General features: G+C 43.5%; 2 protein-coding genes across 3 annotated transcripts in view; both read right to left on the bottom strand.

Moving 5' to 3' along the window:
* Positions 1-17,341, bottom strand: part of Itgae (integrin subunit alpha E) — a 66,637-nt gene extending 49,296 nt beyond the window's left edge. The window contains exon 1 of one of the 2 annotated variants that reach the window (XM_048798403.1): positions 17,220-17,341. In XM_048798403.1, the coding sequence (XP_048654360.1) occupies positions 17,220-17,274 (55 nt within the window). In that variant the 5' untranslated portion in view covers positions 17,275-17,341. Of the gene's footprint in view, positions 1-6,516; positions 10,029-17,219 lie in introns of those variants that run through there. The other variant, XM_015505919.2, reaches the window with a different exon arrangement.
* Ncbp3 (nuclear cap binding subunit 3) overlaps positions 11,923-22,245 on the bottom strand; it is a 35,327-nt gene continuing 25,004 nt past the window's right edge. The window contains exons 11-14 of the mRNA XM_015505924.2: positions 20,236-20,390; positions 18,819-18,980; positions 17,841-18,003; positions 11,923-17,382 (exon numbers count right to left, since the gene is read on the bottom strand). Of these exons, the coding sequence (XP_015361410.1) occupies positions 17,274-17,382; positions 17,841-18,003; positions 18,819-18,980; positions 20,236-20,390 (589 nt within the window). The 3' untranslated portion in view covers positions 11,923-17,273. The remainder of the gene's footprint in view (positions 17,383-17,840; positions 18,004-18,818; positions 18,981-20,235; positions 20,391-22,245) is intronic.

The following is a 22,245-nucleotide window of genomic DNA, read 5'->3' as shown; positions in this document are numbered from 1 at the left end:
CAGCCTGGCATGCTCTGGACCTGCTACCTGCACACTTCCTACCTCCTCTGTCCAAGCTGTTCCCTTCATCCACATGCCTTCCTCATCAGTCTCACCCCTCTGACAGCCTAGCCTTTGAGACCCTACTCAGCCAGCCAGGAGTAAGGAGCCAATGGTGACCCTAGCAGAGGAGCTCACTGGTCCCTGAGCCCAGTCAGCGACCTGTGGTGTTTCTGGCTCTCCTGTCTTGATCAGAGTGACTGTGATTAAATCTGTCTCCCATAAACCTGAATCATCCACCACAATCCCCAACTGTAGAGCCCAGCTGAGCACAGGGCCAGACCCAGAACAGCTGTCCTGAAAATGTCAAAATGGTCCAGATACTCATGTTCCACATCAACCACACCCTCATTTTTGCTGTGCTCAAGGGAGAGGTCTTGAAGGGGTGGGAATAGGGAAGAAATGAGCAGAGAGACAATCACAGCCATCCTCCCAGAGTACCTGCTATCTCCCAGGCACCTCACCATGCTACATGCTGAGGCTCAAAGAGGTTGAGCATCAGTAAATTAAATATTTGTATCTGGGGCCCAGGGTTGCCTGATTCCAAAGCTGGAAGCATTGGGGAGTTGGTAAACAAAGTGAGCAGATCACAAAAGTGCCTGGAGGAGCTGGGCACTGCCCCTGCTGGGCTCAGGTTCCTGTTGCTCTGCCACTCACTGCTAGGATAGAGCCCTACCTTAGAGATGGTGACTAGGTTGGTAAGAACACTGTGGAGGAGAATGGCATGAGAACCTCTGCGTGTGTGTGTGTGTGTGTGATGGTGGAGTCACCATATTTGCTGAACTTTCCCTGATAACCATCTGGTGCCTATGTCTGCCCAGAGCCACTCACCCTGCTCCACCATAGGGCCCCTGACTTTTTGCTTGGGCTGCCCCTATGTCACGCAACCCTTTCCCTCACTCTTTCCACTGAGACTCAGAGAAAATAGCACAGGCCCTAGAGGTAGTTCAGTCCTGAGTTCAAATTCTTGCTCTGCATAGAGTCACTGAAGGACCTTGAGTTGTCACCTCACTTCAGTATCTGCCTCTGTAACCCAGGGCTGTGTGGAGGCCCAGCATGTGGATGCTGAGGGTACAGAACTGTAACCACAGGTGAGGGTCTGTCACAGCTTCACCCACGCTTCACCACAAGCCCCCTCACATGCTGTCAGGCAGGAGAGCACAGTTAAACCAGTGTCTGTCACCACACTACCCACAGGTCTGCTCTCCACGTGGGCCTGTTGAGTCAGACTAAGAGCCCCTCCATCCTGTCAGCCCCACTGCCTCTCCCTTTCCCCATTGCACTGAACATTTTTTTTTTTTTTTTTACTTTTTGTGGTACTAGAAATTGAACTCAGGGGTGTTTTGCCACTGAGCTACTTCCCCTAGCCCTTTTCATTTTTTATTTTGAGAGAGGGCCTCAAACTTGAGATCCTCCCGCCTCGGTCTCCTGAGTAGCTGGGATCACAGAAGTGTGTCACCATGCCTGGCTTGCTTTGAGCATTTTAAATACACATTTTTGCAGTACAGTGATCATTGATATTCCCAACAAACCAAAGCCCAGGGCACATGGTTTGCCCAAATCTATGCAATGAGCTGCATAGCTCATAGCTTCTAGAAGTGGAATTAGATTCGGGTGTCCTGACACCTGGCCCAGAATGCCTAGAAAGGCTTTGGGAGAAGATTACACCTCAGAACAATCTGCAGAGAGCCTGCCCAGGGGAGCCGCCCATGGACCACATCCTCAGTCCATTCCCTTGGTCTTTCTATCATTTTAACCTCAAACCTTAGTCACCTGAGGTCACTGGCTCCCTCGCCCTCCACAGGCTAGCTAGAAACAATAGCCACAGGTCTTGAGCAACATTGTGTGGGGGGCACTATGCTAAGCACCTGTTGCTGTTCCAGTTGTCCTCCTATTTCTCATGAGTGCCTCCTCCTCCTCATGCCTGCCATCCTCAGCACCTGTGGACTAGACAATGACTGTAGCCTTCTTGCTGGCTTCTCTGCATCCCCTTTCTTCTATACTCCACCTTCCATACAACATACAAATCTGTCAATGTATCCCTGTGTCACACAGACTGACTGAAGCAAGGTGACATTGTCACTACCCTGCTTGAGGCCTTCCATGGCTTCCTATTCCCTTTCCAGTGAAGTCCAAGCTTTCTCAGCCTAGCATTCTGGGCCCTCCACACTCCTTACCCCCATCACCATAGACCTCTCAGGACTGGCTGCCTGTGTGTCCCCATGAGCCCCATATACCCCATATACTATACAAACCCTACACACCCATGTACACCAATGCACACACACATACCCATATATACCCCATATACAGTAAAACATACCCCATGCATACCACACACACACACCCTACCCTATGCACACCCAATATACATACAGCAAATACACTTCATATATATCCTTATACCCCATATACATTCCCATACAACCCCTACACCTCATATACCCCAAACACCACCCACACATCATATATGCTTTCCTATATATCCCCCACACATCTATACATTATACATTCACACATACCCTATACTCATTACCTGCACCCTATATACCCCATCTACAACATATATACCCCATACACAATATGTATTCCACACACAGCACACATACCTCATAACATTCCTTACCCCATATATATCCCCCCTACACTATCTGGCCCTCATACACCTCACATACACATGTACACCCCATACATTCCCTGTATACATTCTGTACACATCATGCATACCCCATACACACCATATATGTTATACACATCCCATACATACCCCATATGTACCAAATACACTCCATCCATACCTCACATACCAAGCCAATTTTCCAGAGGGCTCCACAGGGCCCATATTCCACCTGGTGCTTCTAAAGCACTGCCCTTCTCTGACATTTTTCTTTTATTTCTTTCATTCCACCTCCACAATACTGAGGATTGAACCCGGGGTGCTCTACCCCTATCCCTTTTTATTTATTTAAAAAAGTTATTTTGGGTACAGGGGTACTTCACCACTGAACCACATCCCCCACCCTTTTTAACATTTTATTTAGAGACAGGATCTTGGCTGAGTTGGTAAGTGCCTCATTATGTTGCTGAGGCTGGCTTTGAACTCTCAATCTTCCTGCCTCAGCCTCCCAAGCTGCTGGGATTACAGGCATGTGCCACTGCTCCGGGCTCTTATTTTTTGCCACTGCTTCAGGCTCTTGTTTTTTGATAGGGTCTTGCAACATTAATAAGGTAGTCCTCCTGCTTTAGCCTCCATAGTCACTGGTCACCATGCCTCGCTCTTCTTCTTGGCTTGGGCTGTCCTCACCCCCACACCTGAAATGGCCTGACCCCTCCCCATCAAGTCCTGGGGGCACCCTTGTTAAGTCTTCTGATGGGGCTAGAGAGGTTATTGTGTGTGCTATCTTTTCATTACACAGGAGAGGGACAATTCCCTTATCACCAGGTCCAAGATGTTCTGATCTTGGAGTGGGACAGACACAAGAACATACAGTCTTCTGGTCCCACACAAACCTCACCCTCCATCTTCCACACACCCAGGTTTCCATCCCGGGTCTTTTCTCAAACCAGAAAGCCCCTTGTTTTTACCAGACTACTTGCTAACGACCTCCCCAGCCTCCAGGGCCAGCTGAAACCACAGTTCTCCATGAGGACCAAGGCTTTCTCTCACACAGTTGTTTATTTATTTTTTTGTTTTTTGTTTTTTTTTTTTTTTTGGTCCTATGGATTGAACCCAGGACTTTGTGTATGCAAGGCAAGCACTCTATCAACTGAGCTATATCCCCACTCTCTCTCACCAACTTGTACACAGATTCAGGGCTATGCCAGGCAGAGCCAGGTCTCTCCCCTCTGCCCCCTGGGCAGAGCCATAGGCCTCAGCCTGAGCTGGTGTCAGACCAGAGCAGGCCCTAGACTCTGGTTCCTTTTTCTTCACCCCCATGGTTTCGTAGGTCAATAGCACAGTTCCTTCTTCACACGATGAGGGAAGTAGACTTAAGTTCTGAGACCTTGGAGGGAGAAGTGAGTTGCTGTGGCCACAGAATGAGTAAGGGCTGAGGAGTGACCTGGGGTCTTCGGGGGGCCACATGGAAGCAGGGTATGCTGGGGCTGGGGACTCAGGTGTGGGTGGCTCCAGGTTTCAGGGTGTCTGTTTATTTGTGCCTCTTTCCAAACCTTTAGATAATTTATCTCATCTGCTCCCAAGAGTGACTAGAAGAGGACATTGCCACAGCAGGTGGCCTGGAAAGGGTAGAAGGTCAGAGCCAGGCCAGAAATAGTTCTGGATTTGCTTCAGCCCAGGCCAGCCAGGCACAGAATTTGGGGGTGGGCCTGAATTCATGGCCTGAGGGGTTCTTCCCATCCTCCCTGGTACCTCCCTGCTTCCTCTCCAGATTCTTTCCAGCCATCAAGACTCTCAGAACCAGTCTCGCCTTCTCTGGGAAGCCCCCCAAGACTTGTTTATCCCCAGATCTCAGGGCCTCACAGCATATAGCAGGACTGTCACAGCATCATTTATCCCACTCAGACTGAGTGGCTGCAGCCCTGCTCTCACCCATCCCACAGTGTAGATAAGCTGTAGGCTAAGAGGTCTTAGTGCTGCCAGTCTTCTCCTCTTGTTCTCTGCTGTCCAACAATGTGGGACGTGCCTAGGCCTCAGAAGGGGTTTGACAAATGGTACCTGTTGGTGAACATTCTTAAGTGACGGTGGTTGTCTGAGAAGCAACAGGAGACAGATGATTAGGAGCCCAGAGTGAAGATGCCAGGGTTAGCATCCCAGGCCATGGGAATATTCTGGAGCTCAGAGACTACTGGGGCCTGGGCTTGAGCCCTGTCTCATTGGTGTTTCTTGCTACCCTGGACAGTCACTGTCCTGTTCTGGGCCTTCATCACGTCCTCCATACTAGATGAAGGTGAACCAGAGTCTAGTCTAAATATCTCCAGATATTCTTGGTGATAGAGCATCAAAGCCATAAGAAAGGTGAATCTGCTCCATACCCTGTATATAACAAAAATAAAGACAAGTCTAAACCATGCAATACGAAAAAGGCAGTTTGGGCTGGGATTGTGGCTCAGTGGCAGAGCACTTGCCTCGTAAGTATGAGGCACTGGGTTCAATGCTCAGCACCACATGAAAATATATAAATAAATAAAGGTATTGTGTCCATCTACAACTAAAATAATATTAAAAAGAAAAAGAAAAAGGAAGTTCAACAAAGGTTTGATCTTTCCATAATGACTACTCTGATGCTTTGAAATATCAAATATCAAAATTTGTTCCAAAATGGGGCTGGGGCTATAGCTCAATGGTACAGCACTCGTCTAACATGTGTGAGATACTGGGTTTGAATCTCAGCACCACACATAAACAAAATAAAGGTACACCAACAACTAAAAAAATATTTAAAAAAAAATTTGTTCCAAATGTATGTTTGCTGGTGCTACAGCAAAGCAGAGCATGCTCTGGTCTGTTTCTTGGGTGATCTGGCCCATGGAGGATGTTAATCCTCTAAGCTCTAAGCATCAACTTAGCTTTCAGACACTGACATTCACTGGCTGGCCTGGCCTGTTCCAGGGAGAATGCAGGCTCCTAGGAGCCTTTGCACTACCATGCCTGAGGTCCACCTAATTTTTCTGCCAAGCTTTCAACCAGGTGAAGATCCCAGGTCTGCTGGACCACTAGTGAGGATCACTTTTCTTACCTAAACAGCCTCCAAGGGCTCCCTGACCATGCTGTCCTATCCCCAGGGACTCGTGGGCAGACTCGGGACTTGGCTTGCCTAAAGTATCTTTCTTGAGAGGTTTTATTGTTTTTAGAGACATGGTCTGGCTGGCTTTGAACTCCTGGGCTCAAGTAATCCTAAGAGCAGTATAAAGGCCCTTAGGAATCTACATTCTCCCTAAAAAAGGCCAGGCTAGCCAGTGAGCTAGGACTATGGCTGCACACAAGCACAACCAGACTGTGAGGAATTTAAAGACCAGAATGGGACCCCCAAGTAGCAGAAGTGCCTCCCTACCACCACCCACACACCACAAGAACAGGAAGCAGTCTCTTGCTTCCTAACACACTCACCCCAGTCTCTTGGTGCTTATATTCCCATAGGGTCCTCACCTTCAACAGCAAAAGCTTTGTTCTGTAACATTAGGGTGCTCGGCTGGGTGGAGCTGGGCTTCTGCCCTTTGATCAACTAATCTGGCAAAGACCTAAGGACCTGCCCTGAGTGGGTGCCCTGGAAAGAGGAGACTGGCTGGAGATGGAACTGGGTGGCAGAACGCTGGAATCCAGAGCCACAAGCTATCAACATGGTCGAAGCAGAGCACCATAGGTCCTTCTCAACAAGCCCGGAGATTTGACCCATCAAGTGAGAGCGCATCCCTGGGGAAACTCCTGCTTTCTCTAACACTGGCCCTGAGCCCCCAAACAAAAGGCTACATGCTGTAGACATCAGGCTGGAGCTGAGGCATGGGATGACACTGACTTACTGGTCATGCAGAGCAGAGCGTGGAAGAGCCACATCCTAGCTGGAGCAGAGGCAGGTGCATTCAAGCTGAGCAGCTGAGTAGGGAGCTAGAGATGGGCCAGGCCAGGCACTCAGCTTCCCCTCCTTAGCTGAGGCTGGGAGGCGGGGACAGAGGTGCACACACAGAGGCAAGGACCCACAGGCAGATAGGCACTTACAAAGAGCCACAGTCACTCCTACGTGTGCACAGTCAGCCGTATGGTTTCCTCAGCAGCTGTGGGCTGGGTCCCAGCTTAGAGACAACTGTCCTCCCACTCCCTCACTCACGCTTACACCCCACTTTCTTGGAATGGTGAGCAGAGGTTTGACTGGGTTAGTGGTTCTGGATGTTCTTGGCAGAGGAGGTGCAGGAGCAATAACAATCCAGTCCATTGTCTGTTGTCTGTATCATCCACGTGAGTTCCCAGCCTGTCCTGCCTCAAAATCCACCACCAGACAGCTCAGCTCACTCCCAGCCCAGGGTCTTTAGTGGCAGTTGTCTCGGCAACTGGGACAGGGATTCCCCTCCCCAAGGAAGTGCCCCCACTGTTAGAAACTGGGCTCCTGTGCCTGCCCCTGCACTCAAGGGCTGGGGCTACAAGGGGCCAGGTGAGTAGAAAGACCCCATGCACCAGCTGACACCACTGCTCCATCCAATTGCCTAGAATTAAAAAAAAAAAAAAATCTGGCTAAGTCACCCTGATACTAAAACTAGTTTCACAGGGCTCTGGGCTGTCAGTCTAGCACAAAAGTGTTTCAGTACACCTCTGACCCATCCCAGCCTTCCAGAAACCAAATTACTAATAGCTTCCAATCATATTTAAGGGCCAACTTCACCTTTTGTCAAATTTGCCCCTGTGAAAGTCTATCAGGGAAGGAGGCCTCTCCACACCACAGCTCCTCAAGCTTCAGGAAGTGCAGGGTGCACAGTCCAACTTAACTCTGTGCAGAGGTGGAACTGCTCTGGACTGCACTGTTCAACTCAGTAGCCATTGGCTACATGTGGCTACTGAACCCTTAAAATGTCATCAGAGCAACCCAGGGATTGAATTTTATATTGTACTTATTCTTTTTCTTTTTTGGTACCAGGAATTGAACTCATAGGTTCTTCACCACTGAACCACATCCTCAGCCCTTTTTTATATTTTATTTAGAGATAGGGTCTTGCTGTGTTGTTTAGGGTCTTGCTAAGTTGCTGAGGCTGGCTTTGAAATCTTCCTGCCTCAGCCTCCTGAGCTGCTCAGATTACACGCATGAGCCATTATGCCCGGCTTGTACTTAACACTTAAGTTAAATTCAGAAAGGCAGGGTTGTCTCTCATCTATTATAGGAATGTCTGCAGCCCAGATAGTACTTTGAAATGTTAGTGTATTAACAAAGTAGGCAATGGTGTTGACTTAATGACTACATGAAAATCAATTTTATTTTGTTTCTCATATTGAAACCTTGTTTGGCCACTGTTTTGTGAAGATTCAATGACACTTCAAATGTTTTTGCACTGTCTGCTTTGGTCTGATAAAATACTTGACTAGATCCTCCATGTGCATCACTCAGCAGAGAAGCTAAAAAGCTGAAAAAAGCAAAGCTTCAGGTCTGAGGATCTAATCTGCCAGCCAGGTCAAAATGCAGATCATCCTAAGGTTGCTTAACCTTGTCACAGGTTGCGTTGAGGCCTGCAACCTGCAGCCCACCTTCCCATCATTCCAGGGCTCAGTGACTTTCCTTTCCCCAATTCATCCTGAGTTCCAGTGGCACTTAGTAGAGCCACACAGGAACTCTTCTTCCCAGCAATGGCCCAGAAGGAAAGGGAGTATCCCCAAATCAGAGCAGATCCTTTGGTAGGCAGGGCTAGAAACCATGGCTGCAGCTTATTCAAGACTTCCGCAAAACTTCGTGTTTGGAGTGTGATCTTTGGAGCACCTCAGGAGTCCAGGTAATGATGACTGATGCTGGAAAGGAAGCAGGGCCATTTTCTGCATCTTTGTAGGCCTCTAGAATGCTGACTCATCTTGCATCCATCCAAGATATAAGTATCCAGGCTTGTGAGTGCCTCCAGGCACAAGAACACAGGGGGTCCCTTCAGCCTACCTGATGGAAATACTTTCCCACAAACCCAAACTTAAGGTCCTCAAGTTGGGACCAGGCTTTGTCCCTCCCTCACAGCATGCAATACAAGGTTGTGTGTTCAGCAAATACATATTTATACAAAAGAAAAGGGAAAGTGGTTTCCTAACTCATTTTACTTTAAATGAATGTTAAGGGACCAACTGAAAGGATATTCTACATCAATTTGACTGTAATCTTCAAAACAAATCAATGTCAAGAAAGACAAAAAAAGGCTAAGGAACTTCTCCAGTTTAAAGGAAACAAGAGAGGATTACTAAAAGCAGGAAAGTCCTCCATGCTGAATTGGACCCTGGACCAGAAAAAATAAAATATTTTTTAAAGTACATTATTGGGCCAGCTGACAAAACTGAGGGATGAACTACATAGAAATAAGTAGCTCTCATATAGGCCAGAAATTACATATTTCCTGAATTTGGTAACTATGCTATGGATATGTGAGGAAATGCCTTTGTTCTTAGGAAACATACACTAAAAAACTCTGTATGGATGAAGGGGCATGATGTATGCAAATAACTCTTAAATAGTTCATGGCTCAGAGAGAAGGGAAAGAAAAAGGAGCCCAGAGGATGAGGAAGGAAAGAATGAATAGTAAAATGTGGCAAAATGTTCTGTTGCCCTTGACACTCTATTATTCTGAAATTATTTCATAATAAAAAGCTCTTTAAAATAATCCAGGGATGGAAGTATGCAGCATGAGGTGGACCCACACTGTCTTGAAAGTGGAAGGGGTTGGTCCCCCAGCCTGTCCCTAGCCTCCAGACACTGGAAAAGGTTCTAAACAGGGCTGGGGTTGTGGCTCAGTTGGTAGCGCACTTGCCTAGAACATATGAGGCACTGGGTTCGGTTCTCAGCACCACATAAAATAAATTAATAAATAAAGGTCCATCAACAATTAAAAAAAAAAAAAAAGGTTCTAGACACCCACCTGGATTCTGAGTCCTAGGAAGCTGGAAGAATAAATTTATTAAGGGTGCAAGGGAGTCGGGGGCAGAGCAATGGTACTCACCACCACTCACTGAATGCTCAGTAGGGAGCACTGAACTCAGGGCCAAGGCCTTTCAGGTAAGCCCTCTTCCGAGGGTACCCCAATTTCACAGATGAGGATGCCAACTCCCAGAGAGAAGTTATGTACTTTGCCAAATGCCACATGATTAGTAAGTGGCTGAAGTGGAAATCAAAGAGGTCTGTCTCCTTCAGAACCAGGACACTGAACCATTATAAACCTCCTGACTTCAAATACACGTGTTTTGAACTTCAAAAAAAAAAAAAAAAAATTAGGAATTATGGGGCCAGGGCTGGGGCTCAGCGGTAACGCACTTGCCTGGCATGTGTGAGGCACTGGGTTCACTTCTCAGCACCGCATATAAATAAATAAAAAATAAAGGTCTATCAACAACTAAATTAAAACAAAACAATAGGGACTAGCCCAGCACAGTGGTACATGCTTTTAATCCCAGGGACTCAAGAGGCTGAGTCAGAGGAGGATCTCAAATTCAAGGCTAGCCTCATCAATTTAGCAAAACTTAGTCTCAAAATAAAAAGCACTGGGAATGTAATTCCTCTGATTTTAATCCCCCATTACCAAAAAGAGCGGGGAGGCTCATTCCACAAATATAGATTGGCATCATTACATCACTGGGTGCAGTAAATTGAATAGCATTCTCTTCCAAATTAATACACTGAAGCTCTAACCCCAAACATAGCTCTATTTGGAGACATGTCTTTTAGGAGATAATTAAGGTTACCTGAGGTGAGAAGAGTGGAGCCCAGTCCTAGTCCAATAAAATCAGTGGCATCTTAAGGGTCACATGTACACTCAAAGGAAAGGCCCATGAGCTAGGAAACCAGGAAGGCCCTCACCATGAGGCACCCTGAGCTCACTTTCCCAACCTCCAGATCTAACAGAAAATAAATATTTGTTGTTTAAACCATGCAGTCTATATATTATCATGGCAGCCTGAGCAGACTGATACACTAGGCTACCTACCCAAAACAAGACTGAGTGGGATTTGTATGGTATGTCTACACACATACATGTGCATGTGCTAAAAGTCAGAGGAGTGGCAGAGGGAGCAAGGGAGAGGACTCTCTTATCCTTTCATAGCTGAGGGGCTAGGAAAAGTGCACTGGGGCATGGGACCAGGCTTCTTCCTTGCCCCACCTCCTTCCTGTCTAACTTGCAATTCCCAATGCTCCTTGGAAAGTATAGCAAGGGGTCCTAGACATACATTAGCACCAGAAGAAAACTTGAAGATCATCCAAGTTGCCTGAAAGACAAGGCAACTAAGGCCCAGAGGACGGAACTTACTTGGTTTTTCCCAGTTGACTATGAGGTAGAATGAGTCCCTAGGATCCTAGCCCCAGCTCCAGCCACCATCTTATTTGACTTTCCCCAAAAGACAGTCCTCCTGAGCTAAATATGCTGCCAGTTGTTTACATGCCCTCTGAGGAATACACATCATGAGATCAAACACTTCCACAACAACCCTATGAAGAGAAAAACAGGAAGACCATGTCTTCTCTCCTGCCAACATATGGGCCTCTTGGTCCTCACTAACCTACACTGGTATGGGGTTGAAGGTGACAAACAGTCTGAAGTACCTCTAAGTCTTAACTACATAAGAATCTGGGCATCTAGAAAGGGCCTCTGGAATCACTCAAATAGATGAGTAGTGAACTCCCCAAGCAGAGTAGTGACTTTGGTAGGTCAAATATTACCCACACTCTTTTGAGTTTTAAATACAGTATAGCAAAATCCTACTTTAATGCCTCACAATTATTTAAAATAGGCTTTTGAGGCAGCATTTCCCTAAGATCTCCCAGGAACACTGAAGTTCTGTAAAATGCTCATAGAGTTTCTTTGAGGTAAAATAAAATTAAAAAAAGCATTACAGTATTTTTTCTTCTAACATTTATTTTATTTTATAAACATGTAAGAAAAGTAGATGTTTATTGTTGGTCAAATTATGCAATCACAATCTTCCTTGAAGCAAATGTGCTATTCTCAAGATTACAAAAAGCACTCTCTCCTTTTAGTTCTTATCTTAAAGAAAAAAAAAACGACTTAACTTCTAATTTACTTCTTGTTATATAGATTTAAAAGTAAATACTCATGCATCAAACTTGCTTCTTACCAGTTAATTAATCTGTGAAGCCACAATTTGCTGTTGACTGTAATCCAAAGTGCATGTTAGCATTTCATCATGACCTTAAAGGATGCTCGGCATAATAAGTTTGAGGAATGTTGCTTTAGGCCACAGAGCTGCTGCTGGAATAAACTGTTTCTTGTCACCTGTCTGGATGGCTGTCACTTTCCTCACCAACAGGACCAGAGGCTACAAACTGACTCAGCAGGCCCTCTTTCATGCCTCTCACCCGCCAGCTTCCTTTCCCTCCTATCCCAGGGCAGAAGAACTGTTTTTCTAAAAAACAGTCTGAACTATCTGCATTATTTCCTAGCAAATTCTTTAAGGAGGTGGGGAAACTTCAGCTCAGATATAGCCCAACCATCAAAATCTGATGTTTACTGAGGTCTATGTAATGAGAACTTTTTTTCTTATACCATTGAATAATTTTCCCCTTTTTGTATCTGGTGGGCTCATCTAGAATAGGCTAGACTGCAGATAATGGTGATTCATCTGGACAGGGTTATAACAATTATTTCCTGAACACCTGTAAAGCACTACTTACTCTGGGCTCTCCTGGTGCTAGGCTACAGAGAAAACAACATGGAGACATGTGCTTTGTTACAAGCTTATAGGCTAGATGGAAAACAAAACAGGAAAATAAGGCATTGCACATCCATGGCAGAAATGTGAGTAGCCTGTAAGAGGATGGGCCTCAAGGATGCAGCTGTTTATGGAAGACCTGCTAGGTGCCAACCATGATGGCAGGCACTGGGTAAACCCTGATGAACAAGCCTGACATGGTCCCTGCTCTCACAGAGCTTACAGTCTAGCAAAACAGACAAACTAAGAATAGGAAATTACAGTCCAGTGTATAAGGGTGCTGAATTGGGGCAGTAGTGATTTTGCATTATACGTACACTTTTCACTTAGTTAACACAATAGTATTTATCCGAAAAATAAAGTTTAAAAAAAAAAAAGACAAGGAGAAGCCAGGCGCTGTGGCACACTCCTGTAATCCCAGCGGCTTGGGAGGCTGAGGCAAGGGGATCGTGAATTCAAAGCCAGCCTCAGGAAAAGTGAGGCACTAAGCAACTTATGGAGACTTTGTCTCTAAATAAATACAAAATAGGGCTGGGGATGTGGCTCTGTGGCCGAGTGCCCCTGAGTTCAATCCCTGGTACCCTCCCCCAAAATAAGACAAGAAGAAAGAAAAACAATTTCAAGTGGCTTGGCCATTCCATCTTTCTCTCCTTCCCTCAGTAAGCCCAAACACGCAGTACTGCCTGGGCAAGTTTTTGCCTCTGTGGCCTTCCAAAGTTTCATGCTCCTCAAAAGTGACCTTCTCACTTAGTGTGATTCTAACACCTAAATATCAGTGAGTTTGTATAACATGGCTCTAACTGCAGGTCAACTATTTCAAATGTTACTCAACCAAAGGAACAGCGATCTCTTCCCATACAGACAAAACTGACTGCAAGCTGCAAGGAACCTTGTGATAGTGGTCTTCAATGTGGCACTTGCCTTGGAATTTCGATTATATTCAATTATGATCTTAGATGCTGATGACTTTTTCCTTTCTTTTTTTTAGTACTGGGATTAAACCTAGGGGCACTTTACCACTAAACTATATCCCTAGTCCCTTTGATTTATTTTAAGACAGGGTCTCGCTAAACTGCTAAGGCTGGCCTCAAACTCATCATCCTCCTGGCTCAGACCCTCAAAATGAATTGCTGAGATTATAAATGTGCACCACCACACGCAGCTTAGGTGCTGACTATAACCTAACCCTGGACTCAGCTACAACTCCTTTGTGGCAATATCATGGGACACACAGAAAGAGCCTGTACTTTGGCTCTGGAAATTTAGGCTACTTCCTGTAAGAGCCCCTAAGACCTCAAGAATAAGGGGAATAAAGAAGGCAAGGCTGAGGCAGGAGGAGGAGAAAATGGGGGTAAACATGTTATGGGGTAGGAGGGCAAACTGCAGAGTCTGGAAGGCTGGTGAGATCCAGAGAATTAGTAAGCAGAAGGCAGGGGAGAATGGGGAGAACAGGACAGAAATAATGCCAGAGGCTAGATCTTGACCAGCTTTATAAGCTATCAAAGGACAAGAATTTATTCCAAAAGTAATGGTGAAGCTCTAGAAAGATTTCAAGCAGAGGAAACACAGGATCAGATTTATATTTAAGAAAGTTCATTCCACGTAGGGTGCAGTGGTACGTGTCTGTAATCCCAGCGATTTAGGAGAATGAGGCAGGAGGATCAAAAGTTTGAGAGCAGCCTCAATTTAGCAAGACCTTGTATTCAAATTTTTAAAAAGGGCTGGGAATGTAGCTCAGAGGTAGAGCCTTCCTGGGTCCAATCCCCAGTATTCCTCCCCACAAAAAAAGTTCATCCTGAAGCACATGAAAAATTGCCCAATATGATTGGTCATTGGGAAAATGAAAATTAAAACCAATGAGACAACATTTCATATTGGAAAATACAAAGTGTTGGCAAAGATGTGGGGGTAACTGGAACCCACATACATTGCTGGTAAGAAAGGAAAAGACACAGCTACTTAGGAAAACAGCCTGGCAGTTTCTCAAAAAATTACAGAAAGTTATCATATGACCAGCAATTCCACTCCAAAGTAAAAACCCAAGAATAAAGAAAACTTATATCCATGAAAACACCTATACATGAATGTTCATAGAAACCTATTCATAATAGCCAAAAAGTGGAGACAACCCAAATGTACATTTACTGATGAATGGATAAATAAAATGTAGTATATCCATACAATGAAATATCATTTATCAATTTAAAAAAATGAAGTGCTGATATAGTGCAACATGGATAACCTTGAAAATATGATAAGCAAAAGAATATATGACTCCATTTATACAAAAATGTCCAGAACAGGCAAATCCATAAAGACAGAAAGATTAGCAGTTGCCAGGGGCTAGGAAAGGGAAAAAAATGGGAATGACTACTAAGAAGTACAGCATTTCTTTTTTGGTGATGAAATGTTCTAAAATTTATTATGCTGATGGCTAAACACTGAGGTATATATACACTGTAAATGAGTGAATCATATGCTATGCATATCATATCTCAACTAAGCTGCCAATAACACGTCTACCCCAACTGCAGTGTGCAGAATGGAGAGGGACAGTCAGGCAGAGGCCAAGGAAGAGGGAATGGAATACACAGTGAAACAAGGAGACCAGATTTATGGAAATAGACTGGGAGGAGTGGGTGGCAGGGGAGGATAGTTTACATCTCGTGGCAGGCTCTTAAAATTCTCATGGGTACCTAGTACTTCTCCCATGAGGGAGAGTGGTAAACTGAAATGAGGTATCTGCAGTCATTATCAAGCAGCAAAATTGTATTTAAAATATCCTACATGTAAAGACTAAGAGGAATACAAAAAACATGTAGCCCTACTGCCTTCATGTACAGAGAGTGCCCCAGAGAAAAACATGCCAGAGTGCTCGCCAATCTGTCCCCACTGTCCTGCCCATTTTTGTTTTTGTTTTCCCCAATACTAAGGATTGAATCCAGGAAATATTTACTGCTGAGCTACATCCCTGGCACAATTTTTTTATTTTGAGTCAGGGTCTCACTAAGTTGCTAAGGATGGCCTCAAACTAGGGATCTCCTGCCTTAGCCTCCAGAGTCTCTGTGATCACAGAGGTGCACCAGGCCCATCCTCTCACTCCAAAGCTCCAAAGATAGGGCTGAGCATCCACGGCACACTTGGGACACTGCAAGACCTGAGTGGCTGTAGAGTGAGAGAGGCAGAGAAGCCAGTAAATTTAGGAGATTAAAGAGTTCTAAAAAGCCATAGAGCAGACGAGTTGAACTCCTATTGGGAAACAAAAAAAGGAAAGTCTCTGAAGGGGAATTTTCTAAACCCTATAGAGACCATGTCAGTTAGGAAACCACAAGGATATCATTAACTCATCAGTAGAACCAGAGACTATGATAGGATAGGGATAAGTCCCTATCCACAACCTCATGGCTGCCATTGTTTCTTTGACTCTTTGGCCACCTACAACACAAAGCAGTACTGAATAGTCCACTGCAAAGGCAGCTTTGGGAAGAGTAAAACGCCACTGAGATGCTCCAACAAAGCCAGAAGCTCATTCATTTGCTAGGTGTAAAATTAAGGCCCAGGTCCATGGAGCAGAGCCAGCAGTTGGCACACAGGTATCTGACTCACAGGCCTTGCACTTCTAACTCTACCAATCCCCCAAACCCTGAAATCCTCTTCCTAAGAACCTGGCTCTGAGCTGAGTGCTTCACAAGGCAAGTAGAGTTGAGCTGGGAAATCACAGGGGCCTGTCTCCACTGGCAAAGAAGTCAGAACCACCTCTTTCCTAGAATCCTAGGAAGCCGAAATATGCCTTGGTTATATGATCTCATCTTTCTAAAGGGAGGAAAAAAAGCAGATTAACCAACAAAATATAGTATAATACAGTTTTCATTACAGCCCTCAAGACTCACAGCCTTTACTCTCTTTATTAACAACACTGTTCTGCATTTATTAGCATCACAGTGTAATCAACTACCAATATGACATCAACTCAGCCACAAAATCTCCAGGATCCAGGGTTGCACTGGGTTTGGAACAATCCGGGCAAGTGAAGAATTGTAGCATCACAAAAGGGATTAAAGCCTTACTACTTACTATCTCTTTAACTCCCAAGTTCTAATGAAGTGAAGTGAAATGCAACTTTTAAGCCTGTAGAAGAATATGGTATTAAATACTTCAACATAAAAATCAGACAGGAAGACAAAATAATCTACCTCCTTTTTATGGTAAAATAATCTGAAAGGAGCTAAAAAATAAACTAAAAATTTCTGAAACTATTATCTTATTTGCCAGTTTTCAAGAAGTCTTCAGCCACAACTTAGAGACAGAAAGAATAAATTATCAATGTTTCACTTCTAAAGTGATAATAAACAAGATCCCATCTCAGATGGATGGATTTTTTTTTTTTTTCTACAGTGGCCAAAAAGCAAGTTAAATTCTATGTACAAAAAACAGACCATACACTTAGGATCATTTAAAAATAATGAGACTCCTCTCTTTGTCTTCTTCTAAAGTATATAATATATATTTAACAGCACAAAGAAGACACCACTTGAACTTCCCTGTAGCCAACAGGAGAAACTTCCACATATAAAAATTAAAAATTTAAACTTTTAAATCATTAATATTTTTAAAACATAATACAGACTTAAAAAATTGTTCAACGTTAACCCATGACCCCACCCCTAGCACAAAAATCAACCCCAAATCCAGAAGTCACAGTTTTTTGTTCCTAAAAATCCCACAGCACTGAACTTTATCTTCACATCAAGCTGACAGCCAGTAAGAGGCCTCTAACAGAAATTCCCAAGGGAGGAACGGAAGCGCGATTGATGCTGCGTCTCTTATCTACCTGGGCGGCACTGGTGTACCTCTGAGGTCAGGTCCACGAGATTCGACCCCCACATTACGGTCCTGGAAGGGTGAGCTGGCAGTTTCCCTCATCTTCCCCCTCGGAGGCTGTCCAATAAGCACCTGGGAATTGACTTTTCTTGGGAAAAGGGTGCTGGTAACAGCTGTCAGGGCCAAGGCAATAGTGAGAAGTTCAGTTCTCTGCTCTTTGGATGAACTGTGTAAAACATTTCTTTTTAAAAGACACAATGTTAAAAATATTAAGAAAAATGTCTACAAAATCTGCAGGGCTGCCTTTTTCTCAAAGGGTAAAGCTTGTGGGGTAGTGGGGAAAGAATTGAGGGCCCAAAACTATAACTGCAGCAAAAGAGAGATGCCCTTCAAAACTTGTCACATTCTTAAGAAAACTTGCTGAAGCAGCAAGAGCTGAGGGTGACTGTATGAGTAGGAGCAGGGGGGGGCACCAACTCCTGCAGGGCAGGTTCCTACCGCGCACCCTACCCTGCGCAAGAATGTCAGGCTTTAGGCAGCTGCAAGGCCCTGGGGGCATCAAGACTCTGCCTCTGAACCAGAGCTGCTTTCCCGACTAACTTCAATCTGGAGAGATGGTAAGTTATCTAACCGGCTCTTCTTTTGGCGAGACTGTTCTTTCTCCTTAATCAGAGCCCCCCACGCCCTTTGTAGCTCGGAGTCATCTTCCTCAGTGCCAGGTGACCTGTGATCCACTTTTTTCATATTCTTTTCTTTGGTCTTGGGTGCAGATCCTAAGCGAGTCCATAAGCTACCTGTTTGGGTGAGAAGGCATTTTAGTTTGGCAGCCAATGCTGAGATCCAGAGTAGTTCTGAGGAAGCAGGGGCACTGACAAACCCCTGACATGCAAGAGATATTAATATCTGTAACACTTGGAACCACTGTACAGCCAAGGCTTAAAAAAAAAAAAAAAAAAAAATCTCACTTCCCTGGCTGCAGCAGCTCCTGCTTGCAAATGAAGGGGTCAGGACTGAATGGGAGATCCTTACTGCTAGGAGCAGGTGCCCCCATGTCCAGCACATGAGAGGCTATTCCCTGCCACACCTGCCCAGACTGGGTGAGACTCACCACACTGTGTGCTGCTTCACTCTGCCAGGAAATTGTAGCTCTAACATTCTGCAAATTGAGGGGGGCCTGTAAACTATTTTCAGCATATGTCCATTCATTTTTTAAAGTATACTTTATTAAAATCTAACAAGAGAAAAATACGTGTTTAGAATTTTATCATGCAGATACTCTATAAAGCAATTAAAAGTTTAATTTATGAAGAGTATAACAATGTGGAAAAATAATTACAATAAAATACCATATAAAAAGAATAGGATATGTATATGGACAAGACTGGAATACATACATGAAACTAAAAAGAACTGTGCTAATCTAAAAGAAGCAGGGGTATGTATTCTTTTCTACTGTCTAAACTTTCTTGTTAGCCTTATGATGATGATGACAATAACCATGACCACAATGATGATAATGGAAGAGAAAAATAATTTATTTGTAGCAAGTGATGCTCCTTCCCTCTACTCTTGTCCAATTCCCATTCCCATCAGTTTTAAGGTTACCTACCTGATTTCTTCTCCCGAGTATCAGAGTAGAGGCCTTTAATATCTTGCCTGGGAACACCTAGCCTACTATGTACATCTGAAGAGGGCTCTCTCCGAACCACTGGGTTACTACTAAAAGCCTTTTCTGGAGAATATGGTCTTTTTCCTAACCGCTGTCGTATATCTGGAAAAAGAAAAAAGTACTACAGTGATCAAATGTGCGTGTTTCATTACTTGTACTGTTAACCTAAAATTTCTTATAGACCTGGTACCAAATCTCCCTGAGTGAGGACATAGGACCAGACATAATCAACCTTCCAAAAGACTCTTTTCTTCATAATTAATCTATATTACTTTGCTAGGGAATTTCAGAGGCAGGTGCTATCACCGGGAAAAATCTCAATTCAGAAAAAAATTTCTGAAGCAGAAACACCTTTTTTTTTGGCAGGGGGGAACCAAGCAAGACTAAATAACTTATGAAAACTCCAAGTTCCCCAAGGGGAGAAGCCACACTCTTTGAACATATAAGTTGTTCTCGATAAACTTATTTCATTTAACCAGTAAACATAATAAGATTGGCAAAAAGCAAAGGATCAAGGCCAGATGTCCCAAGCCGAATTTGTTTGTTTTTCCTCTTACCCCTCCTCACAAAGCTATTTGAACTGGTTCCCCCTAACAGCAACAACACTAGTGACATTCATTAGCAAAAGCCTTGTGCTGGGGCTCTTGCCCATTTTACTTAAACTGCTCCCAGAGAGAGGCACCCATTTATCTCCCTGATCACTCAGGCTGAGCCCCCTCTATGTTTCTCTGCCTTTTCCCCCTTACTTCCCAGCACCAAGTCTTCCTTCCCAAGACTGAGAATAGGATGTTCTCACCGTTTCTGTCTCTGCTGTCCCTGACCTAGTTCAGGTTCTCATTATTTACTTAACTCTCTAACCCACCCTACTCCACCCTCAAGTTATCTTTCTAGAACACATAAACCATTTCCTCTAAGAAGCCTTCCACAATTCTCCCAGTAGATCTATGATGGTTTTGTAGTTTTCCAAAGATTTCTTACATGCCAGCTTCTAACCCAGGCCTGACAGCAAGCACAACTGCATACCTGCTATATGAATGCATGCATAAATGGTCTAGTTTAAACTCTTAACTATTTATAAAACTACCCAATTTAATTTCTACTATTCTTGCATACAATGTATACCAATGACATAAAGAGTAAAATAATTATTTTGGACAAAAATATTAAAAGCTAGTTTTGCCAAAGTCCAATTATTTTTCATGTCCTGAAATTCCAATATAAAACCAAAATTTTGACATGATGAACAGAAATTTAAATCAGTTCAAAACAGCAAAGTTTTATCGAAAAACCTATCCTTGCTCCAGTTTGCTCTCTGGAGCTCAGAATGAAGCCCAGGAACATAAATGAAGAAAGATACCTGATTTAGTACTGCTGACTGGTGGCCGTGGACGGGAGTGCTGGCGTTTTTCATCTAACAGGTGTCTGACATCTGCAAATTTCTCAGGTGGCAATTTGTTACCAATTCTGTTTTTTATATTGCTCGTGGATATACTATCTGCCCTCATGGAGTTCCTTTAAAAAAAAAAGTAAAGTGCACAGTTAGTCAACTTCAACTATGAAATAAAGCCCAAGCAATAATCTCATACTCTAGAAAAAACAACTTAAGAGACGCAACCCAATATGGCCAACATTCACTTACAAATACCACATACGATTATAACTTACTAAGGAAAACCAAGATCATCTTGCTGTGAAGAGACTAGTAAGGGTGAGCAGAATGCTGTTTCCCATGGTGAGTTCCACTCATGATACCCATACACTATCACAGAGTACATAACTATAAGCACCCTTCTTCTGGGACAAACAAATGTTAAACTGAGGCCTGCAAAGAGCTTCTGCTCACCTAGAATGTGATCTGGCTGTAGTCAACACATATAGAGTCTATAATCCCCTTCTTTAAAGGGCAGACTTCTCTGTCAACAAGTTCTACTACCATGCTATGTACCAACATTATTCTGCCAGTAGCTCTATTAGGAAGTTCTATGAAAATTAAAAATAATGATGTGAATTCAAGAAGAACTCAAACTATCATTATTTGCTAACATGATTCTATACTTAAAGGATCCAAAAACTCCACCAGAAAACTTCTAGAATTAATGAATTCAGCAAAGTAACAGGATATAAAATTGATACCCATAAATCAAATGCATTGCTATACATCAGTGATGAAATCTTCTGAAAGAGAAATTAGGAAAACTACCCCATTCATAGCAGCCTCAAAAAAATAAAATACTTGGGAATCAACTTAACAAAAGAGGTGAAAGACCTCTACGATGACAACTACAGAAGACTAAAGAAAGAAATTGAAGAAGATCTTAGAAGATGGAAAAGATTTCCCATGCTCTTGGATAGGCAAAATTAATATTGTCAAAATGGCCATACTACCCAAAACACTATACAGATTCAATGTGACTCCAATTAAAATCCCAATGTCATTCCTTATAGAAACAGAAAATCAGCATACTATAGTAACGCAGCCACACCAGGTTCATAGCAGCTCAATTCACAATAGCTAAACTGTGGAAGCAACCTAGATGCCCTTCAATAGATAAATGGATAAGGAAACTGTGGTAATCACACAAAATGGAATATTACTCAGCAATAAAAGAGAATAAAATTTTGGTATTCACAGGTAAATGGGTGGAGTTGGAGAACATCATGCTAAGCAAAGTAAGCCAATCCCAAAAAACCAAAGGCTGAATGTTCTCTCTGATAAGTGGATGCTGATTCATAATGGGGAGGGGGGATGCATGGGAAAAATGGAGGAACTTTGGACAAAGGGGAGGAGGGTAAGGAGGGTGCATGGGGGTAGGAAACATGGTGGAATGAGACGGACATCATTACCTAGGTACATGTATGACTGTATATATGGTGTGACACTACTCGTGTACAACCACAGAAATGTAAAATGAATCAAAATGCATTCTGCTGTCATATACACCTAATTAAATTAATTTAAAAAATACTAATGATGTGAACAAGGCCATACAAACAAATCAATCAGCTTTAAAGGTCTTTCTCCCTTCCGCCAAATGTATCACCAAGAACATCATAAACCATCCCTAGAATTTAACTCTTGGGAGTTTTAGATATACTATCTGCAGTCACTGAATATGCTCATCCCTAATAGTAAAAAAAAGTACACATTAAAATAACTATATTTTTTGTTCATAAAAGATTAGGAAAAATGGAATACCTAAGGTTGGTGTAGATATGGGTAATAGGTGTAGTGTGGGTACAACCTGGAAGGAAATCTAGTATAGTAATTAGACTTTGAGGAATCTATCTAGTTAATAAAATAGTAAGAAAATAAACCTAAATGCCCATCAATAAGGAATTAAGTGAATCATGATACTTTCAAACAATA

Source organism: Marmota marmota, unplaced genomic scaffold, assembly GCF_001458135.2.
Source record: "Marmota marmota marmota unplaced genomic scaffold, marMar, whole genome shotgun sequence".
NCBI classification, from domain to species: domain Eukaryota; kingdom Metazoa; phylum Chordata; class Mammalia; order Rodentia; family Sciuridae; genus Marmota; species Marmota marmota.
Note: the sequence above shows the minus strand (reverse complement) of the source record. Positions and strands in the feature narration are given on the sequence as shown.